Source organism: Schistocerca gregaria, chromosome 7 (assembly GCF_023897955.1).
Source record: "Schistocerca gregaria isolate iqSchGreg1 chromosome 7, iqSchGreg1.2, whole genome shotgun sequence".
Lineage (NCBI taxonomy): Eukaryota > Metazoa > Arthropoda > Insecta > Orthoptera > Acrididae > Schistocerca > Schistocerca gregaria.
The window spans coordinates 330,190,427-330,216,159 of record NC_064926.1 but is presented as its reverse complement, the minus strand read 5'-3'; the positions used below and the strand labels follow the sequence as shown (position 1 = coordinate 330,216,159).

At 40.9% G+C, this 25,733-nt stretch overlaps 1 protein-coding gene across 1 annotated transcript in view; it reads left to right on the top strand.

The window, feature by feature from the left end:
* Window positions 1–23,326, top strand: part of LOC126282032 (lipase 3-like) — a 76,808-nt gene extending 53,482 nt beyond the window's left edge. The window contains exons 7-8 of the mRNA XM_049981439.1: window positions 8,926–9,068; window positions 23,065–23,326. Coding sequence (XP_049837396.1) covers window positions 8,926–9,068; window positions 23,065–23,217 — 296 coding nt within the window. The 3' untranslated portion in view covers window positions 23,218–23,326. The remainder of the gene's footprint in view (window positions 1–8,925; window positions 9,069–23,064) is intronic.
* The last annotated feature ends 2,407 nt before the right edge of the window (window positions 23,327–25,733 follow it).

The window sequence follows — 25,733 nt, the reverse complement described above, 5'->3', positions numbered from 1 at the left end:
TATTTTTTTATTCATGATTAAACCTACTCCTACATTACACATATTTGATTTTGTATTTATAACCCTGAATTCACTTTACCAGGAGTCGTGTTCCTCCTGCTACCGAACTTCACTAATTCCTACTATATCTAACTTTAACCTATCCATTTCCCTTTTAAAATTTTCTAACCTACCTGCCCCATGAAGAGGTCTGGCATTCCACTCTCCGGTCCACAGAACGCCAGTTTTCTTTCTTCTGATAACGAAGTCCTCCAGAATAGTCTCCGGCCAGAGATCCGGATGGGGGAGAATTTTATATTCGGAATACTTTACCCAACAGGACGCTATCATCATTTAACCATACAGTAACGCTGCATGCCCTCGGGAAAAATTACTACTGTAGTTTCCCCTTGCTTTCAGCCTTATCTAAATATTTTCTGGCTGACGTGCTTGAAGTCAGATATTTAGCACATTGAATCATTCTTAAAGTAAATGTGAAGCTCTGTTATAGATGGAAGTTCGATGCTCTATCGTATCGGGGATTTACGGGCATTGTTCTAACCCACCAATGTTCTGAGAGGAAGGTTGTAAATGTCTCAACCTCAGCAATTAAGGGCACTTTAACAAGTAACATAGCGCTTATAAATGGAACAACCATCAATGGAACCAAATTAATTTCTTCATTGATATAATTAATCCGAAGTATTACATCTATTAAGTAGTATAGCTAAAATACTAGCTGGACAAATGTCTGTGTTGCAGCTTCCCGCAGGCGGTATACACGTACGTGAAATTACTGTCCAGACACTGAAATATCAGCTTGCTGCAAAGCATGAGAAATGCTCTTCATCACAAAACGAAATCGTTTCATATCTGTTTGATTGATTTACAGTTACCAATGAACTGTAGCTTTCTCTTGTTATTTACTTTACCAACCAGTGAGCTGTTTGGTAGTTCCCCTTTCTACCTCTATAAGCTGCTATTCTCACATATTTTACTACAATACTATTACCGCAGTTTTTCTACAAAAAAGACTGAATTCAGCCCTTACTTAGACACTGATAAGTGTGTGGGATCCATATCATGCTGGACCAGCAGGGGACTTCAAGTGTATCAATAGTGTCTGGGCACCCATTAGTAGACACCAGTACAGGGTGAGTCCACCCTTCCCTTTGGTGGTGGCTTGAACTCTGCAGGAGGCATCTTCAGTGAGGTGCCTGTGGATAAATGACAGGGCTTTCTTCCTCGAGAGCCGAAACCGGAGAAACTAGAGGGCTCGGACGCTGGGGTCTGGAGCGAAGACGACGTTCCAATTAATCCCAAAAGTATTCCATTGGGTTCAGATCAGACTCTGGGCAGATCAGTCCATTTTACGAATGTTATTGTCCCAATCCATAGCCTCACAGATGCTACTTTATGCCAGGGTATACTGAAATACTGGTACGAACAATCGTCGTTCTCCTTACTGTTCCTTTGCTGCACGCAGTACAAAAAACTGTGAAATGGTAATTAGGAGGATAAAAAAAATACAGGACTAGTGGGAGTAGGACGCGCGCTCTGAGGCTACTGTGCAAAGTTTATTATGTGACTCAATAGTCTGATGTAAGTCTGTCTACTGGGTGCCATTTCAGCAACTTGAGTGTCCCTAACCCAACACAGTTATCCAGCCTGAGAAAGCGGACATACAGTTAACCACTACATTCAAACCACGTGTTGTTTCTGGAAACTCCTCACATTGTTGGGAGGTGAAGATCCAAAGAAAAGCAGCGCGTTTCGTCGAAGAAGTAGCTTGGTCGGCGCAAGAGCGTTACCGAGATGCTCAACAAACTTCACTGGCACACGTTACAAGAGATGCGTTGTGGAGCACGGAGAGATTTGCTATTGAAATTTCGAGAGAGCACTTTCAGGGAAGAGTCGAACAACACGTGTCCTGCTTCAGCCCGACATGTCCACCTTTACGGTCGTGTCCGGCCAGATATATAGAAGCCCGACTTGTCCGCGTTTCGTTGGACATTTTAGCATTCAAGTAACAACGTGCAAAAAGGCCCGTTCCGAGATAATGACTTAAGTCTGCGGAATATGTGTAACGAGAAATACTGTAGTGATATACAGATACATCAACCATTATTCCTATGCCCGAGTCCTATGTATTTCTTCGTAGGTAGAACGAGCCAAACGCACAGTGTCATAAACACACTAAGCGCAGAGCGAGCGAGGCAAAGTAGAGTGAGCCCATCAGCTAACGCCAACCCGCTACGTTTAAGTCTCACTCATACCAGTGTTGAGATACGAAAGTGCATAATGATATTGAAACCGGCAGAATATAACTTTGCAATTCCAGGTCGTAATTCCAACGTCGAAGGGTGTTCTCTTTCATGAACGCCCAATGGACAACGGCACGCAATACATTCCAAAACGGACACAGATAATGAGGGAATAGTGTTATTTAATATTATATTGTGAAGAATGCCACGAACTGATTTTCAAGAAAAATAATGTTCTTGATAAAGTGGGTTCCAATGAGAAGTATTTCATTAATACTTAAGTACAGATTATTGTTATATCTTTAAAAGGCTAACTGAAATGACCAAAATTGTCGTATATCTTTTTCGTTTTCCGTCCCAGAATGATAGATAGTTGTTTATTTTGGTTTATGAAGATCTTTTAGTTTATTTTGATATAAACTGCCTTAGCAGAAAGGCAGTAATAAAGAAAACTGAGCAGTTAGTTGCCAAATTATAAAGCTGTATACTAACTGCATTTTAGTTTAAGTACTTTTAAAGTTGACCTCGCAAGAAACTGACTATTACTGGTTATTAATAAACGACTGAAAATACCAACGGACCGTATTTTCATCTAAAATACAGTCCGGCCTTTCGCGCAAAATATCTTTCTAAATATAACGCCGAGCTGGGCTTTTCTACTAGGGTGGTGCGTAAGTTTGTGGCGTTTTTGTTTTGATTGTTGGTATTACGTTTGCTGTGGGTTCATTTATCGATTGTTACTTTTGGCTTGTAGTTCATTGAAGTTATTGGAGTTCGACAATTCTCCTTAAATCATAAAAAAGAACTGACGTATTGTTTCCAATAATAATTGTAATACAAAATTGTACTGTCGTACTGAGAAGGCAAACATTATAACATTGGTAAAGTGAATAATCTGACTGCGAGAATTTTCAATGGTATAGGCTGCCTAAATAATGAACTTTGACATGAAACCTACGACCCGGTTTTGCAAAACTGATCCCGGATAGCAGAACTAAAACTGATACAGAACACAAAAAGCTGTAACTGTCTCTGAATGACAAAAGCTGGCCCTGTTTGAATAAAAAATCCCCCTCGACAGCTGATTGATTAGCGCGGCCGAATGCTGCGCAATGGTGCCCTGTTCGATTCCCGGCTGGGTCTGAGTTTTGCTCCGCTCAGGGACTGGGTGTTGTGTTGTCTTCATTATCATTTCATCCCCATCGACACGCAAGTCGCCGAAGTGGCGTCAACTCAAAAGACTTGCACCAGGCGACCGGTCTACCCGACGGGAGGCCCTAGACACACGACATTTCATTTCATTGAATAAAAAACAAAAAAAAAACATCAAAATATTTAGTCCTTACCTCCATTCTGCTCAAATCTGGGTAACGCGTTGCAGTACTGCTCTGTCTTGCGTGCCGCTATGCTAAAGTTGCAAATTACTGTACCTACCCTGAGACACTCGTGAGGTGCAATGAGTTCTCTATTCGTTGCAAATCGAAGTATTTTAGGAACACACTTGGTTCCTTTTCAACTTCTGAAAAAACCTTGATCAATTAAAAATTGTAAGAGAAAGGCAGGTGAGAAATGGCGCTGCAAAAATAACAGATTCACTTCAAAAAAATTACCTTATAATTCCTCATCACGTAAAGAAAAGTTTCCATTACACTTCCTCCTCCTCAGATCAGTTATCATTACATAATCATATTAATTAAACACATCGATAAAATGAGACTTTACATTTGAAACATAACATTACAGCTGTGATGTCGTAGACTTTCCCGGCGTAATAACGTCTGATATTCTTCACGGGTTTGCAGCCGGAGCATGTCGTCGTCCAGACGCAATATTTCGGGGTGGACCAGCTGGCCGCCATCTTCAGGTGAGTTAGTGCTAGTGCACTGCCTCGCCGGAACTGAATTCCAGCCACGAATCCTTTATACGCCATTTGAAAGAAGAACTTGATCATTTGAAGATTGTTTTTAAACAGAATGGATATACGGAACAACAAATATGCCGTGCTCTTCAGTTTGGTCCGTCACGGGAGCCAGTAGAGGATACTTTTGAAGCTGTTGCTTATTTACCCTTTGCGGGAAGTATACCAACCAAAATTTCAATAATTTTAAGAAAATATAATACTAAAAGTGTTTTTACGCCGGTGGCCAAGACTAGACCGCTTCTTGGCTCAGTTAAAGATAATTTGGGCTTGAGGAGGCCCGGGGTTTATGAAATTCCGTGTTAATGTGGAAAGAGGTATATTGGTCAAACTATTCGAACTATTCAGGACCGGTGCATGGAACATCATCGGCACACTCGGTTGTTCCAGCCTGAGAAGTCCGCAGTGGCGGAACACTGCCTTAACGAAGGACACAGGATGATGTATGACAAGACACAATTGATCTCTCGTCTTCTCGCTATTGGGAATGTGTTCTTAAAGAATCAATTGAAATTAGATTATCCAGTAATATTATTAACAGGGAGAAAGGTTTTCCTCTAAGTAAGATATGGAATCCGATTTTGTCCGACATTAAACAACAACGGTCTTTTTTTCGATCATTGGATTCTTCCAACTAGTGCTGTTGCGATGTATCGTTTCTGCCGTCTTCTCCCACCGGCGCGCTGCATGTCTGCTTACCGCCAGGAGGCGCTGCCCATCATCTCACGCACGCGCGGTGATCTGTTCATGGTGTATAAAGGTTTCCGTCGTTGTGGGTGGAATTCAGTTCCGGCGAGGCAGTCACTAGCATTAACTCGCCTGAAGATGGCGGCCAGCTGGTCCACCGAAATATTGCGTCTGGACGACGACATGCTCCGGCTGCAAACCCGTGAAGAATATCAACATTACAGCTGCTTCCTCATTTTCACATAGCTAACCACTATCTGCTACTGTCTATGCACACACCAAAGATGATAAGCTTACCCTGCGATACAGCTTACAACATGGCTGCTCGCTCACATGTAACGGCTCGAAAGCAAAGATACGACATTATTGTGCAATCGATTAATCTTCAAATGACACCCATAAAGTTTACATATCATCATCTCGTCATATTGAGATAGCGAATGGAGCTGTGGCCACTAGAAAATGGAGGGCCAAGTGGAGGAATCGGAAACATTTCCGACATATTCTTCTGACTGAGTTCAATAGATGAGCGGTAGCAGTGGAGAGCCAGAAACATTTGCGCCTTGTATGAGGATAATGCCATTGGACAGAGCACTGCACTTTCTCGTTTTAAGAAGATTCGTTTTGATGGCTCTGTATTCAGGAAGACTTTCGGGATTTGATTCAGATTATTTAAAAGGATTAATCCAGGAAGAAGCAAGTCATTGTGATCAAGAACTGGCAGATGTGATGAACTGTTGTCATTCGATCCTCTTGTTACATTTGCATGCAATGGGGACGGTTCAAAAATCGAGTGCTGTTTACTACATGCACTAAGCCAAAATCACAAAAAACAGCAGGTAGCCACATATGCATCTCTGCTTGCCTGTCATCCATAAGCTCATGAACAACACCTACAATTCCTCTCTTGTATCATTACTGGCGACAAGAAATTGTGTCTTTATGGTAACATAAGGAAAAGAAAGAAACGGTTGAACCCAAACAAAGCCGTAGCTCGCCGTACAAATAGCTGCGAACATCCACAACAGATAATGTTAAGCATCTGGTGGAACAGCCGCGATGTGGTGTACTACGATTTGGTTGCCAGAGGTGTAACGCCTCTACTAATATTTACTGTCAGCAACTGAGACGTCTTGCAGACGCAATGCAAGCCACGACTAGGAAGACTGGGTGAAGTGATGTTGTTCCACGATAACGCCCGCCCGCATTCTGCTAGACTGACAAAAAACGCTGTGGGTCGGGAAGTCATTCCGCACCCACCTAATTCACCTAATCTTATGCCTTCGGGTTTTAACCTTTTCCGCTCTCTATCGGACAACTTTCAAGCACCTTTCCGAAATAATTCTTCGCCTGAAAACCACTTGATTTCTACAGTCGCAAAATCGAAAAGTTATCCCAGCGTTCGCAGACTGTTGTAACTAGTGAAGGAGGAAATACAGACCAAAAGTAGCTAAAAAGCTCCAATAAACATGGGTCCACAAATCTACCGTTGTCGAGATACAACACATCTTCTGTTGCGATTCTTCAGTATCTAGGAACACATGCTATTTCTGAACGTTGAATCAGGTGTTCGAAATGTTGTCCATGCAGCTGAATGCAACATTGACCTTGTCTCTGAAATAAGCTGCGAATCCTCTCAGGAGCCCTGGAGATTTTGACATGACCCTACACACAGGAATCCATGGGATTTAAACCCGGGGACCTTGGAGGCCATGTCACAGGCCCTCATCTACCTACCCAGTGTTGATCATACGTTCGAGTTAGAAGCCAGCGCACTCGTGAATGATAGCGAACTGGAGTACCGCCATGCATGAACCACATGTTCAGGCGTTGGTTCAGTGGTACTTCCAGATGGAAGTACAGTCCACAGAAAGCACGTATAGTGCTGGCCGGTTGCCTCTGTGGTCGAAGTGTGGTCGAGTTCTGTGGTCTGCGAGCAATCCTGCCCAGACTCTGCTGATGTCATGATAAATGTGTTGCATTAGGATTGACATCGGACCAAATGTGACAGTTGTTAAAAATATCGTCACGGGTAAATCCAGCCTCATCCGTGAACAGAATACTGCCTACAAACAGGGGATTCAGGGTACACTATTGTTGCACCCATTACCAGAAATTCTGTCCAGGAGGGAAGTCTGCATTGTGTAGGGCTTGCACTCGCTGGAGAAGATGTGGATAGAGTACTTGCCGATGTAAAATCCGCCGCACACTGCTGTGACTCAGGACACGCTCTTGGGTAGCAATACTACTTGTTGAAGTATGCAGACATTCGTGTATAGTGCATAACACCCTTTCCTCAACATGGGGTATTGTGTACCTGGGTCGACGTTGTCGTACCTGGTGTGCGAAACTCCCAGTTTCTCCAAGGCACTGACATTTATCGAGCAACGAAGTCATCAGAACATCAAAATAAATTGCAAAACAATTTAGAAAAGGTATCTGTATGGTGCACAAATTGGCAATTGACCCTAAATTACGAAAAGTGTGAATTCATCTACATGAGTGCAAAAAGGTATCCGTCGAACTTCGGTTCAACGACAAATCAGTCAAATCTAAAGGCCGTAAATTCAACTAAATACCTACGAATTACAATTACGAACAACTTAAATTGGAAGGAACACATAGAAAATATTATGCGGAAGGATAACCAAAGACTGCATTTATTGGCAGTACACTTAGGAAATGTAACAAATGTACTAAGGACAATGCCTACTCTATGCTTGTCCGTTCTCTTTTAGAATACTGCTGCGCTGTGTGGGATCCTTACGAGATAGGATTGATGGAGTACATCGAAAAAGTTCAAAGAACGGCAGCACGTTTTGTATTATCGCGAAGTAGGGGAGAGAGTGTCACTGAACTGGTACAAGATTTGGGGTGGACATAATTAAAACAAAGGCGTTTTTCATTGCGGCGGAATCTTCTCACGAAATTCCAATCACCAACTTTCTCCTCCTAATGCGAAAATATTTTGTTGACACAGACCTACATAGGGAGAAACGTTCACCATGATGAAATAAGGGAAATCAGAGCTCGTACGGAAAAATATAGGTGTTCGTTCTTTCCGCGTGCTATACGATGTTGGAACAATAGAGAATTGTGAAGGTGGTATAGACCCTCTGCCAGGAACTTAAATGTGATTTGCATAGTATCCTTGTGGATGTAACCGGCTAAATGTACCCCTGCCGGGCTGCTTGCGGCGAGGAAAAACTTCTTCATACAGTCGTGCTGCCTCAAGGGCGCTGCCATTCGCTTTGCCATACTTGAAGTGCTTTTGAGCGTACTCTCCTTTGGTGTAATCTCTGTCCATAGTCGCTTCACGTTCGTAACTGATTATGAGATAGGTAGGGCAAAGAGCACGGAGGGGGAAAGGGAAATAGTGCGCTTGCGTAAACAAACAGTCGATCCCAAACTTAGAGATAGCAGCGTAAATACCGCGGTGTCCAGGGGCGTTTACATTTGGTTTCCAACCCGAATTAATGCCACCCCCCTGCAACGATTGATTTGCCGATCGTTGTTTATTGGAGAGTTTTATCTATTTATGGCCTGTATTGGTTCAAATGGCTCTGAGCACGATGGGACTTAACTTCTGAGGTGATCAATCACCTAGAACGTAGAACTACTTAAACCTAACTAACCTAAGGACATCACATACATCCATGCCCGAAGCAGGATTTGAACCTGCGACCGTAGGAGCAGCGCGGACTGAAGCACCTAGAATCGCTCGACCACAGTGGCCGGCTGGCCTGTACTTTCCATTTCTGAATTATTGACCATCACTTCTGAAACATCCAGTATTATTGCGGAAAAACGTTACGAACTTGTGGAACAACCAAATAGTTTTGGACCTAGCAAACGTAGGCGCGGGGATATCAGTGTTTTCCCGGAATGCAGACATATACCTACAAATAAACAAAAAATAATAGTGTAGCTTTATGTTTAAAACTTTCTTACTACCCCTCGTAGTATTGATTTGTGGAGTGTAAGTGTGTCTGCAGAACAGGCTGGAACATTCTCGCTTAGCAAAAATAAATTTAGCTAACGCCCAGACAAGTTCGTGAACGCCACGTACCGTTGCAGGTCACTTCCGGCAGTACGACTACGGGATGATGGGGAACATCCAGAGGTACGGCAGCATCGCCCCGCCAGACTACGACCTCAGCAAGGTGACCGCTAAGGTGGCGCTGCACTACAGCAACAACGACTGGTGCGCCGACGTCCAGGTAAGCGCCGACGATCCGCTCCTATTCCTCGATTTAAAAAAAATTGTAAGCAAAGCGAAGTAAACAAACTAGTACGCAAAAATAATGACAGTCGAAATTTGGAGAAAGGGGTGTTGCCTGTTTCCACTTGTCTGCGCACACAATATGGCTGCGGCAGCAACAGTCAGACGCTTCCGTTCTGGATGCATTCACACGCTGCACGACAACGTGCAAAACTGGGTACGCTTAGCAGAGTTGGAGTAGTCCTATCGCTGTTTTGTGCAACTATTTTAGGACACTCTGAAGCGTTAACGCGCCTGATAGAGTAACGACGCGGTTGTTTGCATTACCAGACGCAAACGTCGTCTGCAACTGACCGTACCAACTGGCACCTGAGGCAGCAGAGCCACAGGACTACGATGGACAGAAAAAGAGGCGTGAACAAGCTCATTCTCTGGCGCCCGCTCTGGTAGCAAACCTGCAAACAAGTAGCTGTCTATCTATTTAGTAATCTGATCCAGGTAGAGTTTCCAGTTGCTTAATTTTCTAAAGCCGAGAAAACGTCAACGTTTTACGCAGACTAATAGACATTAACTTCATGATCTTCCAAACAACAGTTCTCACATTCATTAAGAATAAAAGCTAAAGTAATGAATTAAAATATCTGCCAATGCCGCAACTTGGACGCAGTCTCCTGCTTGCTGGGTAGATGTGTTATTCAGCCCATCTTGCTTTTCCCCCTTCTTAAGTCGTCAGTATGGTCGAGGCCCTCCGATACGGTAGTGCTACCACAGCTTTGTACTTAATGAGGAAACCGTGCCTTTGCCTCACGTAGGTGATCTATTGATCTGATGTAATTAAATTTTTCTGCAGGCATATTGAGTCTCAACTTTATCTTCGGTAAGTGGTAATTTGGATATTTGTGGTAAGTTACTATGGGATCAAATTGCCGAGGTCGTCGGTCCCTAGTTTTACCACACTACTTAATCTAACTTAAAATAACTTACGCTAAGGACAACACACACACCCATGCCCCAGGGAGGACTCGAACCTCAGACGGGGGGAGCCGCGCGAACCGTGACAAGGCTCCTGAGACCTTGTGTCTACCCCGCGCGTTCTTTGGTACGGATAGAAGCTGAAGTAATGAATTAAAATTTTGTGCCAAGGCTGCGGCTTGAGCTTGGGTCTGCTGCTTACTTTGTGGGTGTGCTACGTACTACATCACCCTGGCCTTGTGGCTAAAATAGCCAATCTGGTGTGGGGGATAACACGTCTGCCCAATAAACGAAAGACCTACGTTCAAATTCTGCCCTTGGCACAAATTTCGTTCATTACTTCAGCTTCTGTCCTTTTAGCAGATAAAGTTGAGACTCAATATTACTCCAGGAAAATGTAATTACATCAGATCAATTCTCACAGTGTTGTATTCCATGAATATGGGGTATTCCATGAATCTGTCAATACTCAGATTTTAAATTTTGGTAAATCGTTGTGCCAACAGTGTTTAAATGAAAACACAGTTTACAGTGAGTGAAGTAATAGTGAAAAGCTGTGGATAGGTCCGTAAAACAAATAAAGTTCCGTAATAAGAGGCCTTTGGTTCTGTAGAACAGGCATGAGCAACCTTTGGTAACCCGTGGCCTGAATCAGATGTGTACTTATCTAAGCTTGTGATATTACTGATGAATGGAAATTGTTTATGCAGTTGTTCATTGAAGGAATACTTGCGCTTCTTTGATGAATAACTAAACTTAACTAAGGCAATATAGCGTAACATTACGTAGCACACAATACAATATGACATAATTTTTCACTTTCAGATGAGATATGTTGACAGAAACCAGTTTTATGTCTAGTGCGTAACAATGTAAATGCGTATTCTGTAGTAAGAGTACGAACTCTTTGACAAAAAGTTTTGCCAACTGAAATAAACCTAGTAATAAAATATATCGATATGGGTGAAATAAATACATAATTGAACAGCCCTTTATCTACGATATTTCCGAACTGGGGCAAAAACTTGATAGTGGCGCTCTGCCTCCCTCCCACTATAGAGTTTGAGACAGAACGTAAAAAATTTAAAAAAATCGATTTTCAAACGTGTTCATTTTGTAGCGCACATTTTTCTCGAGAGTTTGTTGTATAAAACATATATGTTTGAGGAAATGTAAGACAAGTTATTTGGTGTTAATTGTGCCTAAGAATAGTGTCGCGTCTCTTCACATTTCTTCTATCGCACGTCACTGCATTTCACTCTTTGGTATTCAAACTTGTATATTTTGTAATGGAATCCATCAGACCTATATTGAAGACAGTGGAAATTAAGATTGGAATAATAGAGAACTGTGAAGGTGGTTTGATGAACCCCTGCCAGGCTCTTAAATATGATTTGCAGAGTTTCCATGTAGATGTAGATGTAGAAAATGTCCTTTGGTGCCTACTCCCAGTCGGCCGGATTGACGTCCTACACCCCTTCAAAAAAGGGCTCTCATTAACACTGGGTGGGATGGTTTTTGACCGAAAGAATAACAACCCTTCAAAAGAGTCTGCACTTTTTATTGACTATTAGATAATAACTTTATCTTTTGTGTGATATAAAATTAAATATAGGAAACATAAAACCAGCAAAGATAAGAGACAAGCAAGACAGGACACACGTCTTCAATTCTTAGGTCCCACCATTTTTTCTCTAACCTTGGTACAGCCTTTACGGTATGCCTTCATTTCTGCGAAGGAATCTGTTACTTCATCAAAGGTCGTCAAACGTTTTACTACATGGAAAAAGTCATTGTCTCATACTGAAAAAGTTGTTAATACGAATAACACCGATGAGTGATGCGGTTTCTGGATATGATTGAGACCATTTTTTTCTGTCCGCTATATAAAACGAAATAGCCCTTCCTAATATGCAGCGAGACTGTTTTGCCACAAACGTTCATTTTTATCTACATCATTTACATAAATAATACGACAGAATATAATTCACGAAGTATCAGTATCAAATGCTTATTAGGTATATCATAAGCAAAAAGTTTTATGTTTGGAAGTAGTTTCACATTTATTCGTAAGTTCCAGTTTCTCAAGCATGAGATCGAAAAGCAGTAGTGCGAAATTTTTATATAAATTTGGAATCGACAGATTCTTCCATATAGTTTGTACAATGTTGCTGTTTCTTCTCCTCCCTCGTTCTAACAAACAATCTTGTCCTCACTAATTCTGTAACTATCCCTTCCATTGTCAAAACTTATTCTCTGGTTAACTTCACTAACCCTGCCAGGATCACCGCTTTAGTTATTCCTCGTTTATTTTCTGGCTAGGCGTTATTACGTGTTCGTACAACGCATTTTCCGCGCTGTTCCGAGAATAGAACTTACGCAGCAACTAACTGGAGACTGTACAAATGACCCTTACGAGTTTAGCGATTTGGCAAAAATTTTCTGTCAGAATTTCATTTTCTTGGATAAACTGAGAAGATTATATGTAATCCTTCTCATCTTTTATTCCTGTTAGTCGTTTATTCCGATTCTGGTAGTTGAACATAAGGCTTACACTAATAGTTATAACAACGCTTATCATTCGCATACACAATAAACCACATGAATACAGCGATTGGCATTCGTCCATTCAGATTTACTTGGCTCTGCTTGTTTAGCCCCGCCCCCTTTTGTCTGCGGGAAAGTTCTTTATTTCTTGATGCGACGGGGATTCCCCTTTCAGATACATCACGTACACTATGCGCACATTCAACAATCAAGAACATGAATCTGCCGCACCCTAAAATTGCCGCCGGGGAAGATAATCCTATTTGCCCTCCCCCCACCCCCTAATACTGGGCCTGAGGATAAATCGCTTGAGAATTGTTAAACTGGGCAGAAACATGCGTCCGGAATTACTTCTGAAAAAATTCAAGACGGAGCTACAAAAATCGTGACTGACTCCCGAAAAGGTTGGGGATGCATTAATGATTTACTATGAGTATTAGTGGATTCTTCATAGACTATGACTTTTGCTAAAGTCATAATTATATATTGATGAAAGGCTCCAAAAGCATCCGTTGAAACACATGCGTTTGAAATCTGATTGAAATTACCTAACTGACAGTAGTCTGGAACCCAACAGGAATGGATTGTGAACATGTATTTTAACTCATCGCTTATGAGTTTTGTCCTGTACTGAACGTTTTTGACTGCTGGAATGTAAATTTAATTCAGCTGCGAGAATGTAAACTCAAAAACTTTAAACCAAACGAAAACTGCCTGAATTTATGTATCACCAAAAACTGAATCTGGTGTAACACTATTAGTTTTAAATTGGCCCTGATGATAAACTAACACTTTATCAGCTTGAAAATAATGGTTCCTGTGTTTGATAAATGCCATCCCTCCCCTCATAACATTTCTTACCTTTATATGTGCAATGCTCTCTACTAGTACTTTAAATTACATAGTTAGCAAACAGCTATTGTGCAAGGCTGTTGCTTAGCGTACATTATAATTAAATGGAATATTACTGAGACAATAACTTCTTGAGTAAAATAGTTAATCAAAAATTACATGGATCTGGGACCTAGTATTGACTTCAGGTCAATAATAATATGACACTAACTTTAGAACTTGTATTTTGACTCTTTGAAAATTAATAATTCTCACAATCAACACACTCAGTAAAATGATTATGCATTAACAATTCGCTTTACAAAATCATTGGATTTGAGTGCTATACATCATCGCTTATGACTACACGCATAGCGTTAGTAACAAAACAACTTTCTTTACCTTAATTATTGCCAACTTCTGTTGATATTCCTTTTACAGTTAGCAAACACCATAGTATGATCGAAATAAAATACTCATTAGTGCCCGTAGAGAGTAAGTGTATATGCAGCATACATCAGATACAGCAGATCTTTACACTCAAGAGTCCTCCATACATCTCTCGATCTAAAGTTACTCTAAGACATTATCCATAACACCTTGAATCAGCAACCGCTGTTAAACAGAGAAGCTGCTACGCAATCTATACTACATTTGCACATCTGTGGTTCAATATAATATTTTATTACAAAACTTGAATTAATTTACCCTATATACAAGGTGCGACCGTAAAGAAATGAGACTGATGTGAAAAAATGTTGCTTACCGTTTTAGTCATGTTTAGTGTTGTCTCCTTCTAAGTAGTTACCTTCTGACTGCACACACTGTTTCCAGGGCTGTTACGGCAATTGGCCATAATAAAATAACAAAATTCTTAACATTACATACACATAGGTTGATAAAAGTTCGGGAATGTAGCATAAAAGAGATAATTAATAAATAAATACAAATATTCGTGAGCATCTGGCTGAATAGCATAAATGTATCATGGGTAATTTGTGAAGCATTTTCTTTAACTATCTAACATCTGTGGTTAGGAATCATGAATGTACATATAGTGAGGCATGATAGTGCTCAAGTGAACTATAAAACTTTGAAATGTAGCCTAATATTTAAGAAAAACACAATAGTATGAGCAAATCGATCTTTACAAAGTACATGGAAATTAAAACAACCTGAGTTACACAACACAGAGTTATAGCAAAACATTACTAATTATTTATAAACTTGTTAAGAAATACAGTGCTTATGTGCACTAATATGTGAGATCAAGTATAACGCTCATTTCCATAGTTTTGACTAATCATAGGCATTGTTACACGAAGCATAGTGTAAGTATATCATGAGTATAAAATATAAAAAGTGAAAAAGGCAAGGATAATGGCATTATTGAGGCAAAGTTAGAGTCTGGATGGTCTGCAAATCGAGGATCCTTAGACATTGGTTCATATTTCTTCCTGAGAGTATTAAATTTTTGAGTCATGTTATCTTGAATATTTTTTGAACGTCACTAGCTGTGTCAAAGTAGAGAGATTTAGCACTGAGCAGACTCATTGGTGGCAGCAGTAGATATAGTACCTAATGACAACTTAGCCAATTGTATATTAAGTGCTGCCTAGTACAGTTGTGAGTGCACTGAAAGGTGCCATTACAACTCTCTCATTTGTTGTGCATTATCGTTGACATCAGTAAGCTTTCATATATTTATATTGATGCACACAAGTAAACAACTGTATGTTTCACGATCATCTCAGTGGATAAGGTAAAGAAGGACAACAGCATAAAGAAAAATGGGACTTAAAAAGACATTAAATGCTTTTAAGATTGCAAAGTATGACAGTAGTGGACATATATATAAAATGCTAAACTTATGCAGATAACAACTGCATTATTTATGGGAGCGCCATCAATATTTAAGTGAGAAATTGTGATCATAGTTCATTATCTAAGAATATGATATAAAGAGTACGTTTCAGACTCATAGTTGAGCTATTCTAGTAGTAAGTTAGTGATAAATACATTTACTGGTAGTGACTGTCCACAGAATAGTAGTTGTTACATGTAGAATAACAGTGGCTGTGGCTGTGCCTGTAGACTTGGAAACTTAACGTATGCAGGCAATAATTCCAGAAAATAGTATATAAAGATTGACAGTAATAAATGACAAAATACATAGTTCATAATTAATCAGTCAATATGCTGTCAGAGCTCATATGAAAAACCAGTATAGTAGAATACCTCTCTAGCATATGAGATTTGAAAATGATGTTTGTTGCAAATATTGGCTATACATAAGTAATATATCTGATATAGAGAAGTGAAAATAAAATAATAATAGCAGATGTAATGAATGCACATAACTACTGGGAAAAGTGGGAATAAGGCAAAGGAAAGAGCACTTTTGCTGCAAAAGAAAACCATTATCGTCTATAGTCATCAAACTGGTCAGTCAAAATAAAGCAAGATAAACATGTGTGATCACAAGACTAATCTAAGCATAGGCATGAAAATGTTAAAGAAATCTGAATGACTTAACAACTAGAAGCATACAGTAGAAGTGTAGATTGCAAAGCATGTAAAAAAAAAAGAGTGAATTGAAATAGCTCATTGTACCTGTAAAGCATGATGGAATTATTATGCTGGAATTGTTAATGGCATACTTATTGCAAACAAAAGTAATACAAGCAAGTGCTAAATGTCAATGTACACATAATGTAAAAGCATCATTAGTTCATGAAAATGCAGTATATCAAGCGGAACAGGTGTGATTACTCTACCACTCAAAACCAAATCTTTTCTTTTTAATACAGAGAGTAATATATGTGTACACCAAGTTATTTCATGTTCTTACACAATAGTTAAAATGGTATTTGTACCTCTGTTAATCCATTATTGTGTTTTCATTAACTTCAGATTACCATAAAACATTTCTCATTATAACAGTGTGACCTCTGTGCCATCACTTTTCTTTACCTTATCATTCAAATATAATCATTATTATCATTAGTATAACATCATTGTGTCTTCATTATTATCACTTCATAAAATATTATCTAATCAAATTGAAACTTGTATCTAGCATATGTAGAAAAATCGTAGTCATGCGGCACACTGAGAAAGAATTGATTAGGGACAGCATATAAATGAGTTTGTAGTACACAGATGTTACTCTCAAGTTTATACTTCGTTGTTCCCTGTAAAATTTGCAAGTTAGCAAGTTTAAAGTTATCAAACATCATAGTATCTTACGAATAAAAGAATCATAATTGCCCATAACGAGCAAGTATATATCCAGCACACATCAGATACAACACATCTTTTCACTCGAGAGCCCTCCATACATCTCACTATTTGAAGTTACTCTAACTGTTACTCTAACACATTACCCACAGCATCTTGCATCAGCTATCGCTGTTGAACAGAGACACTACTACACAATCGGTATTACATTTGACCATCTCTGGTTCAATATAATATTTTCTAACAAAACTTAAAGTAATTTACTTTGTACAAATCTTTCACTGTACAAGATTCAGCCGGAAAACTAATGGAACAGACTCACAACTAGTTCGAAGCAGACAGCATAACTCTTACTCTTACAAACACTAATATCGTCCATTCCGAAACAAATAAAAATGATGTACAAGTAGCTGAAGTAGAGATCAATGAGCATACGTTGGCTGACATCAGATACATACATGTTTACACTTGAGAGTCCTCCATACACCTCTCGATCTGAAGTTAAAAATGATGTACAGGCAGCTGCAGTAGAAATCAGTGAACATGGGTTGGTTGACATCTGTGAAGTTGGCGTCCATATAGATAACAAACTGAGTTGGCACTAGCACACTGAAAACAATCAAAAGGCTCAATTCTGAGTGCATTTTACTTAGAAATACGAGTATGATTCAAAAGGCTCAATTCTGAATGCATTTTACTTAGAAATAAGAGTATGATTCACTGTATTGACTTGCAGTCAGCAATGCAGGCATACTTTACATACTCTTACTCACAGTCAGTACTATCGTTAGGCACAGGTCAGCTAAGTTCGAAAACAGTATTTATTTTACAGAAGCATGTGGAAAGACTATTGTGTAAAGTTTTTCCCCGAAAATCTTGCAGAAACCTCTTCCAAAACCTTGGATTTCTTACACTTACGCGCCAAAAATATAAACCCTACTCCTTAGTGATTTTGTGGTTCAGAGTAAGACTGACTTCAAAATGAACTGTAAAAACCATAACTACAATATCAGATTTAAAAATAATTTCCGTTTAGCATATGCGTCCCTGTCTGCAGTTCAGAAACGAGTTTTATATCCTGGCATAGAAGTCTGTAATAGGTGGCTACTTGATAACAAACAGTAAATTTGAAATTAAGGTTGTACAACAAAGTAAAAAACACACTATTAGTGACTTCTTCTGTAATTTATCAGTGTATTTAGAATCATACACTCCTGGAAATGGAAAAAAGAACACATTGACACCGGTGTGTCAGACACACCATACTTGCTCCGGACACTGCGAGAGGGCTGTACAAGCAATGATCACACGCACGGCACAGCGGACACACCAGGAACTGCGGTGTTGGCCGTCGAATGGCGCTGGCTGCGCAGCATTTGTGCACCGCCGCCGTCAGTGTCAGCCAGTTTGCCGTGGCATACGGAGCTCCATCGCAGTCTTTAACACTGGTAGCATGCCGCGACAGCGTGGACGTGAACCGTATGTGCAGTTGACGGACTCTGAGCGAGGGCGTATAGTGGGCATCCGGGAGGCCGGGTGGACGTACCGCCGAATTGCTCAACACGTGGGGCGTGAGGTCTCCACAGTATATCGATGTTGTCGCCAGTGGTCGGCGAAAGGTGCACGTGCCCGTCGACCTGGGACCGGACCGCAGCGACGCACGGATGCACGCCAAGACCGTAGGATCCTACGCAGTGCCGTAGGGGACCGCACCGCCACTTCCCAGCAAATTAGGGACACTGTTGCTCCTGGGGTATCGGCGAGGACCATTCGCAACCGTCTCCATGAAGCTGGGCTACGGTCCCGCACACCGTTAGGCCGTCTTCCGCTCACGCCCCAACATCGTGCAGCCCGCCTCCAGTGGTGTCGCCACAGGCGTGAATGGAGGGACGAATGGAGACGTGTCGTCTTCAGCGATGAGAGTCGCTTCTGCCTTGGTGCCAATGATGGTCGTATGCGTGTTTGGCGTCGTGCAGGTGAGCGCCACAATCAGGACTGCATACGACCGAGGCACACAGGGCCAACACCCGGCATCATGGTGTGGGGAGCGATCTCCTACACTGGCCGTACACCTCTGGTGATCGTCGAAGGGACACTGAATAGTGCACGGTACATCCAAACCGTCATCGAACCCATCGTTCTACCATTCCTAGACCGGCAAGGGAACTTGCTGTTCCAACAGGACAATGCACGTCCGCATGTATCCCGTGCCACCCAACGTGCTCTAGAAGGTGTAAGTCAACTACCCTGGCCAGCAAGATCTCCGGATCTGTCCCCCATTGAGCATGTTTGGGACTGGATGAAGCATCGTCTCACGCGGTCTGCACGTCCAGCACGAACGCTGGTCCTACTGAGGCGCCAGGTGGAAATGGCATGGCAAGCCGTTCCACAGGACTACATCCAGCATCTCTACGATCGTCTCCATGGGAGAATAGCAGCCTGCATTGCTGCGAAAGGTGGATATACACTGTACTAGTGCCGGCATTGTGCATGCTCTGTTGCCTGTGTCTATGTGCCTGTGGTTCTGTCAGTGTGATCATGTGATGTATCTGACCCCAGGAATGTGTCAATAAAGTTTCCCCTTGCTGGGACAAAGAATTCACGGTGTTCTTATTTCAATTTCCAGGAGTGTAGATATAAATTCTGGTCGACACTAATGTTCATATTAAACACCTTTTTAACTTTTACAACAACTGAGAAGGGAATTTACTTCAGAGGAATCTGGAGTCGATTTATAATAAGATAATTATTGTACTTATTATAGCTGCTTATACAGTATGTCAGGAACGTTGATGTATAGTTACAACGTATGTTGGAAATAACGTCCACGGTCGGCTATGGAAATCGGAACACGCTTAATTTAATTGGAAAACACTTTCTGGAGATCTGATTATGATATGTATCTCATGTACGCAGTTATTTCAGTTTTCAGTTCACAAAGAGTGCATGGGTGACTACGTCAGACTACAGAGTTTGCTGCTCCTCAGATAAAAACGTCTGGTGGAATAAGGTCCAGTAGACGAAGGGACCATAGTTTTTTGAGATGACACTTTCTCCAAAAACCCTTCGAGAAGACTCATCATGTTGTTACCTGTTTGTGCGGAAGCGTCATCTTGTTGAAACCATGAGTAGCAGTGCCAGATTGATAATAAGAAGCCCTTAGTTTGCTTTAGGCCTCAAACTTTAGGGTATAAAATTAAACAGAACATTCCGAAATTACTTTTCTCGATTTAATTTGGGCAGATTTAGAGATAAAACTAGTCAAATCAATTACCCTAACCATTTCACGTTCTATGTTCATTAAGGTGAGGTCGTTCAAGCACATATCAGAGTATAAAAATAAACTTGGTCTTGCCTGTGAGCTCAAAAATCGCGTTGAACAACGAAACTATCGCCCAAACGTTGATAAGTGCATTTCCTTAAAAAGTTGCTAAATATTCTATCAGTAATAGCTCAAATGGCAAAATATCGCCAATCTGGTAACCTATGTGGTATTCAGTTACGAAAACCATTTCCGGTACGGAAAGATGGCGAGAGGTTTGTGAAGAGCGGAAGGGGTATGCGATGACAGCACATTCTACAGTTCGATCCTTTCTAAAAGGTTTCTTCAGCGGGTTGTTTGCATGCGTCCGAGCCAGCTGCGCCCTGTATTCCCCCTCCACGTCGAAAATGTATTTACGCTCTTGTAATACTATAATAACTGTACAATTCATCCTTAATTATACCTGTATTCATTTACTATCAAATGACTTAACATTCACAATTAATAGAAAAACATGCAGTGTCAGAATTCAGTCTTTTGTTATGACGCACTTAATTTTATTTTAAAATAATGTACAATAACCAGTTTTCCCAGAAACTTTAGTGAGCGGGATAGCCCTGCACGTTGAACCACTGAGCTAGCAATCCATGGATTAGGGAATCGAGATGGTTTGAAACCATCCGCCAGCAACCTTGAAAACGGCTTTGTGTGGTTTTTCCATTTTGTTAGGCAAATACTGAGGTCGGTCCCTTACCATAGGCCACAGAAATTTCCTTCCGAATTACTTTTCTCCCTGACTGACCCAGTTCCCTTAAAGATGCAGCACTTCTGCTTAGATGAAGAGAGCTACATCGAAGGCGAGCTGAACATATCTTCAGAGACTCCCGGCATAGGACACAGCCAATTCCTTCCGAATTAATTTTCTCCCTGACTGCCCCAGTTTCCTTAAAGATGTAGCACCTCTGCTTAGATGAAGAGAGCTACATCAAAGGCGAGCTGAATATATCTTCAGTGACTCCCGGCACTAAAAGCCACAGTATAAATAAATAATAATCCAAGTGCTCATCATTCAGGCTCTTGCATTGGCCTGCGGGAACATTCTTTATTGCGGGAAATGATCTTTTTACATTGCAAGAAGTGACAGATGTCTACTTAAATAAGGAGATTTGGGAAAGTGTAAGGTTGAATGATTGAAGATCCTTTGCATTTTCTCCAGCAAAAATTGTTTTAGATTCTCTGTCGAACAGAGCTCCCTTTGTTTCAAAACCCTGTAGGTAATAATCGCGCTCTCCCGAAAAATTCGCATTCGGCTATTTCTGATCACTTTCTCAGCTCAAATTCAGACTGAATGAAGATGAGTATAAAATGACCTTTGAGGGTGAAGAGGAAATGGAACATGATTGCTTCTTAGTGGTTTGTCAAAATACAGCACTCCTCAGTAATGAGATTATGTCTGTATTTGGCGAAAACTCCGAAATCTTTGTCGAATAAAATGTTTTACCGTCCATTAGGGAAATTTTCAGAATTTCATTTTTAAGATTTTAGCGTAGAGCATGTGGTACCCATACACTTGATTTTTTAATCTTTTCCATTGCACGCAAACGTCGGACTAACTGTGTATGATCACGGTTTATCACATTTGCCAGTTCTCGAGCCACTGACGCTATTATTGTGGATCAATGCGGTTAAACGAGCTTCATCATATCCTTAAGGTCACTAACGTCAAAACGATTCTCCTTAAAAGAAGAAAACCATTTTATTGTCGTGCTCTGTGTAAAGGCATTTTCCCCCTTCATGGGACAAATGTTTCTAGCTCTCCGCTGCCGTCACCCCTCTATTCAACTCACTCAGAAGAATGTGTCGATTGCTCCACTTGGCACTCCAGTTTCTAGCGTCTACGGGTCCACCAACAGGCTCGAAATGACAAAATGACGATATGTTAAGTCAAACAGCAATAGTGAATTACAAATAAAAAACATCAATCGATAAATGAACCCACAGCAACCGGAATACCAAAATGCAAAACAAAAACACTACGAACTTATGCACCATCCTAATAATATTTGTGAGTCACCATTGAAATCGGCTATCTCACACAAGTACTAAGGTGTAACGCTTGGTAGGGACATGAAGTGGAACGAACACATAGGCTCTGTTTATTGGTAGAATATTGGGGAAATGCAATCAGTCTACAAAGGAGACTGCTTAAAAATTACTTGTGCAACCCATCCTATAATGCTGCTTAAGAGTTTGGGACCCATACCAAATAGGCCTAGCAGCGAATGTTGAACGTGTACAGTGAGGGCTGCACGAATAGTCACAGGTTTGTTTGACCCACGGAGTATAGATATAGATGTAGAGGTAGAATTTTTCTCAGTAATGTGTTATTTATTCTTATACACCCTGACAAAGTTCTCTTTTGTTATTATTGAGCGAGGTGGCGCTTTGGCTAGCAATCGGGAGGACGACGGTTCAATCCTGCATCCGGCCATACTGATTTAGGTTTCCCATGATTTCCCTAAATTGCTCCAGGCAAATGCCGGGATGCTTCATTTGAAAGGGCACAGCCGACTTCCACGTCCTTCCCTAATCCAATGAGATCGATGACCTCACTCTCTGGTCTCCTCTCCCAAACAACCCAACCGCCTTTTCGTTTGTTATTAATATTTCTTATAGAAATTTGCTAATCAGTGATCTGATTCGTTCTAGGACGAAATTTAATGATTGATAAATACATGAACATAGCATTATGTATCAACTTCTCATTATTTAGTCCTCTCCGGCCTCTGGTGGCCGAGCGGTTGTAGGCCCTTCAATCTGGAACCGCGCGACCGCTACGGTCGCAGGTTCGAATGCTGCCTCGGGCATGGATGTGTGTGATGTCCTTAGGTTAGTTAGGTTTAAGAAGTTCTAAGTTCTAGGGGACTGATGACGTGAGATGTTACGTCCCATAGTGCTCAGGGCCATTTGAACCATTTTTATTTAGTCCTCTGCTTTATAACACAACAAGAAATATTCTAATACATATTATGCACAAAAGAAGAAGCTGATAACCTGCGGGCAAACTAACACTTGAGGCCGTGACGCTCATTTCAGTGTCATGGTTCACGCGCTTGCTGAAAACCGATTACTTCTGTTCCAGGACGTCGACAGGCTGTACAAGCAGCTGCCAAACTGCATCGGCCGCTTCCTCGTCACACAGGACACGTTTAACCATCTCGACTACATGTGGGCCATCCACGCGAGGGACCTGGTGTACAACAAAGTTGTCAGTCTGATGAGCCGCTACGTGTGACCTGTAGCAGGTGTTCTCTTCAAATTCATCAAGATGGAAATACTATGTTAAAAAAAAGATATGTCAAAAGATGTAACCAACTTTATCAATAAATATTATAAAGTCTTAATTTCTACCGTTCGAATATTCATAATGAATTTAAATTAATTTCTACATTTCATCTACTGGTTTTATCCATTTGATTGTCCGCCTGCTTAGCTGGGTGGTAAAGTGCTGTGACGTCTTGTGTCACACGTTACGTCGTATACAAAAGAAATTACTACATATATATTTTATATATTTTTATTTTTAATTTATCAGCAATATTCTTTCTCTCAGGTATATATCTATTCTTATCGCTTTTACTTAAGTGCATAAGTAAATATGAAACGGATTCTTGAAGGGCCTCAGTTATTCATGTACCAACTTAAGATTTGGAACGTGATGACTAAAATATAGTTGCCGTTAACTGAATTGAATGTAATTTTGTTAATTTCTATTTATTGGTTGCAAAGCAAGACTTGAGAGAATTTCGATTGTTGCCGTGGAGCGGCCAAGATAAAACTTACTGAACTCATGGAATCTGTATAGTTTAAAAACTTGAACTTTAACGTAAGTTAATTGTCTGTTGCAATTTAAAAGGGTTCTTATGACGAAATATCTCGCATTTACAGTTACTGTTAAACACTGAAACACTTCGGCGCGTAATGGCCGACCAGAGGCTGCATCGTAAGATGAGCTTCTCGCAGCGCAATTTACTGAAAAAACGCTTATTAAAAATAATTAGCCACTGCGAGCATTTGAGGTGACAACTATTTTATTACAAAATTCATTTTGTAATAATAAGTTTATTTAAGCAGAAATACGAATAACGTACATAAAATATATGTAGCCGCTGAATGGCTGCCTTCCACAAAATACGTCCTTCCTCCTCGGCTGTACAATCGCGTCTCTTTCGATCGTTTTTTATTTTCATAGACATTAAATAAAGATGCTATCGCTGCATATCAGTTGTTTCAAGAACATTAACTATATCTTTTACACTAATTATATTCATAAAATCGTAAACTACGATTTACAACGGCTAAAAATGCCAATATTTATGTGACGTAACGTCTCAGTGCTTGTCTCTCATACACTAGGCCCGGGTTCGATTCTCGACCGGGTTGGACATTTTCTCCGCTCGGGGACTGGGTGTTGTCATCATCATTTCGTCCTTATCACCGGCCGCAAGTCGCCCAATGTGGCGCCGACTGAAACAAGACTCGCACTTGGCGGCCGAACTCGAAGGGCACCTCCCAGCCAACAATGCCATACGATCATTTCATTTAATCCATTTTATTGGTCCGTTGCTTTTCTTGATGTACCCTTGCGCAAAACTTAAACATGAAAGTAAATTCGGCACCATTTGTCACTGGCAAGTAACATAGCACAATGAAACTTGTACCATACATAGAAAGAACTGCTACAGTATAGTACAAAAGGTAACTGAAAGAAATACGCAGTGAGACGCACAGGAACTACAATTTAATTCAAAAACAATAATCACATTGAAGTCCCCGCGATTTATGATGGTCTCCTGGACATTACAAACGCTGGGACATGGTTCTCTATAGCGTGCGTGATCACCACGAAAGGCAATGCATGCTCTGCAATGAGCCCGCTTGCTGACCACAAGTTTGGTGAGGAATACTAGCCGTAGGGCGTTCTACTTCCCCAGCAGCGTGGTTTACAACTGTTGAATGCTTTTAGCTGCATATGGCCGTGCTGCAAAACATCATAACATCTGAACCACCAATACGACCACGTTCGCCAATGTAACAGGGTGCTTTACGTGTTCCTGCCTCTCGCCAAGTGAGGATGCGTCCAACTTTGTCGAAAATGATTTTTTGTGGTCCAGGTGTGGGGAGGCGTAATGTCACATGGGAATAATCTTTGTACACAGAAACTCACCGGTCAACGGTATTATGAGCCTGTACTCCTTTCCCACACGTTTCTTTTCAGGGGTACATTCTGCCCTCAGTTCAGTTTTATGATTGACAGTCCGCGTCCGCATCAAACTTATAAGACTACAACTAATATTATAATTTAGTATGCTTTCACCCAAATAACAGAAAACCCTGTCTCTATGTTGCCATATATAATTGGAAGGAACACATAGCAAACATTGTGCGGAAGGCTAACCAAAGACTGCGTTTTATTGGCAGGACACTTAGAAATGTAACAGATCTACTAAGGAGACTGCATACACTACGCTTATCCGTCTTCTTTTAGAATACTGCTGCGCACTGTGGGATCCTTACCAGATAGGAGTGACGGAGTACATCGAAAAAGCTGAAAGAGGAGCAGTACGTTTTGTATTATGGTGAAATATGGGAGAGAGAGTCACAGAAATGATACAGGATTTGGGATGGACATCATTAAAAGAAAGGCGTTTTTCTTTGCGACGGAATCTTCTCATGCAATTCCAATCACCAGCTTTCTTCTACGAATGAAAAATATTTTATTGACACAGACCTACATAGGGAGAAACGATC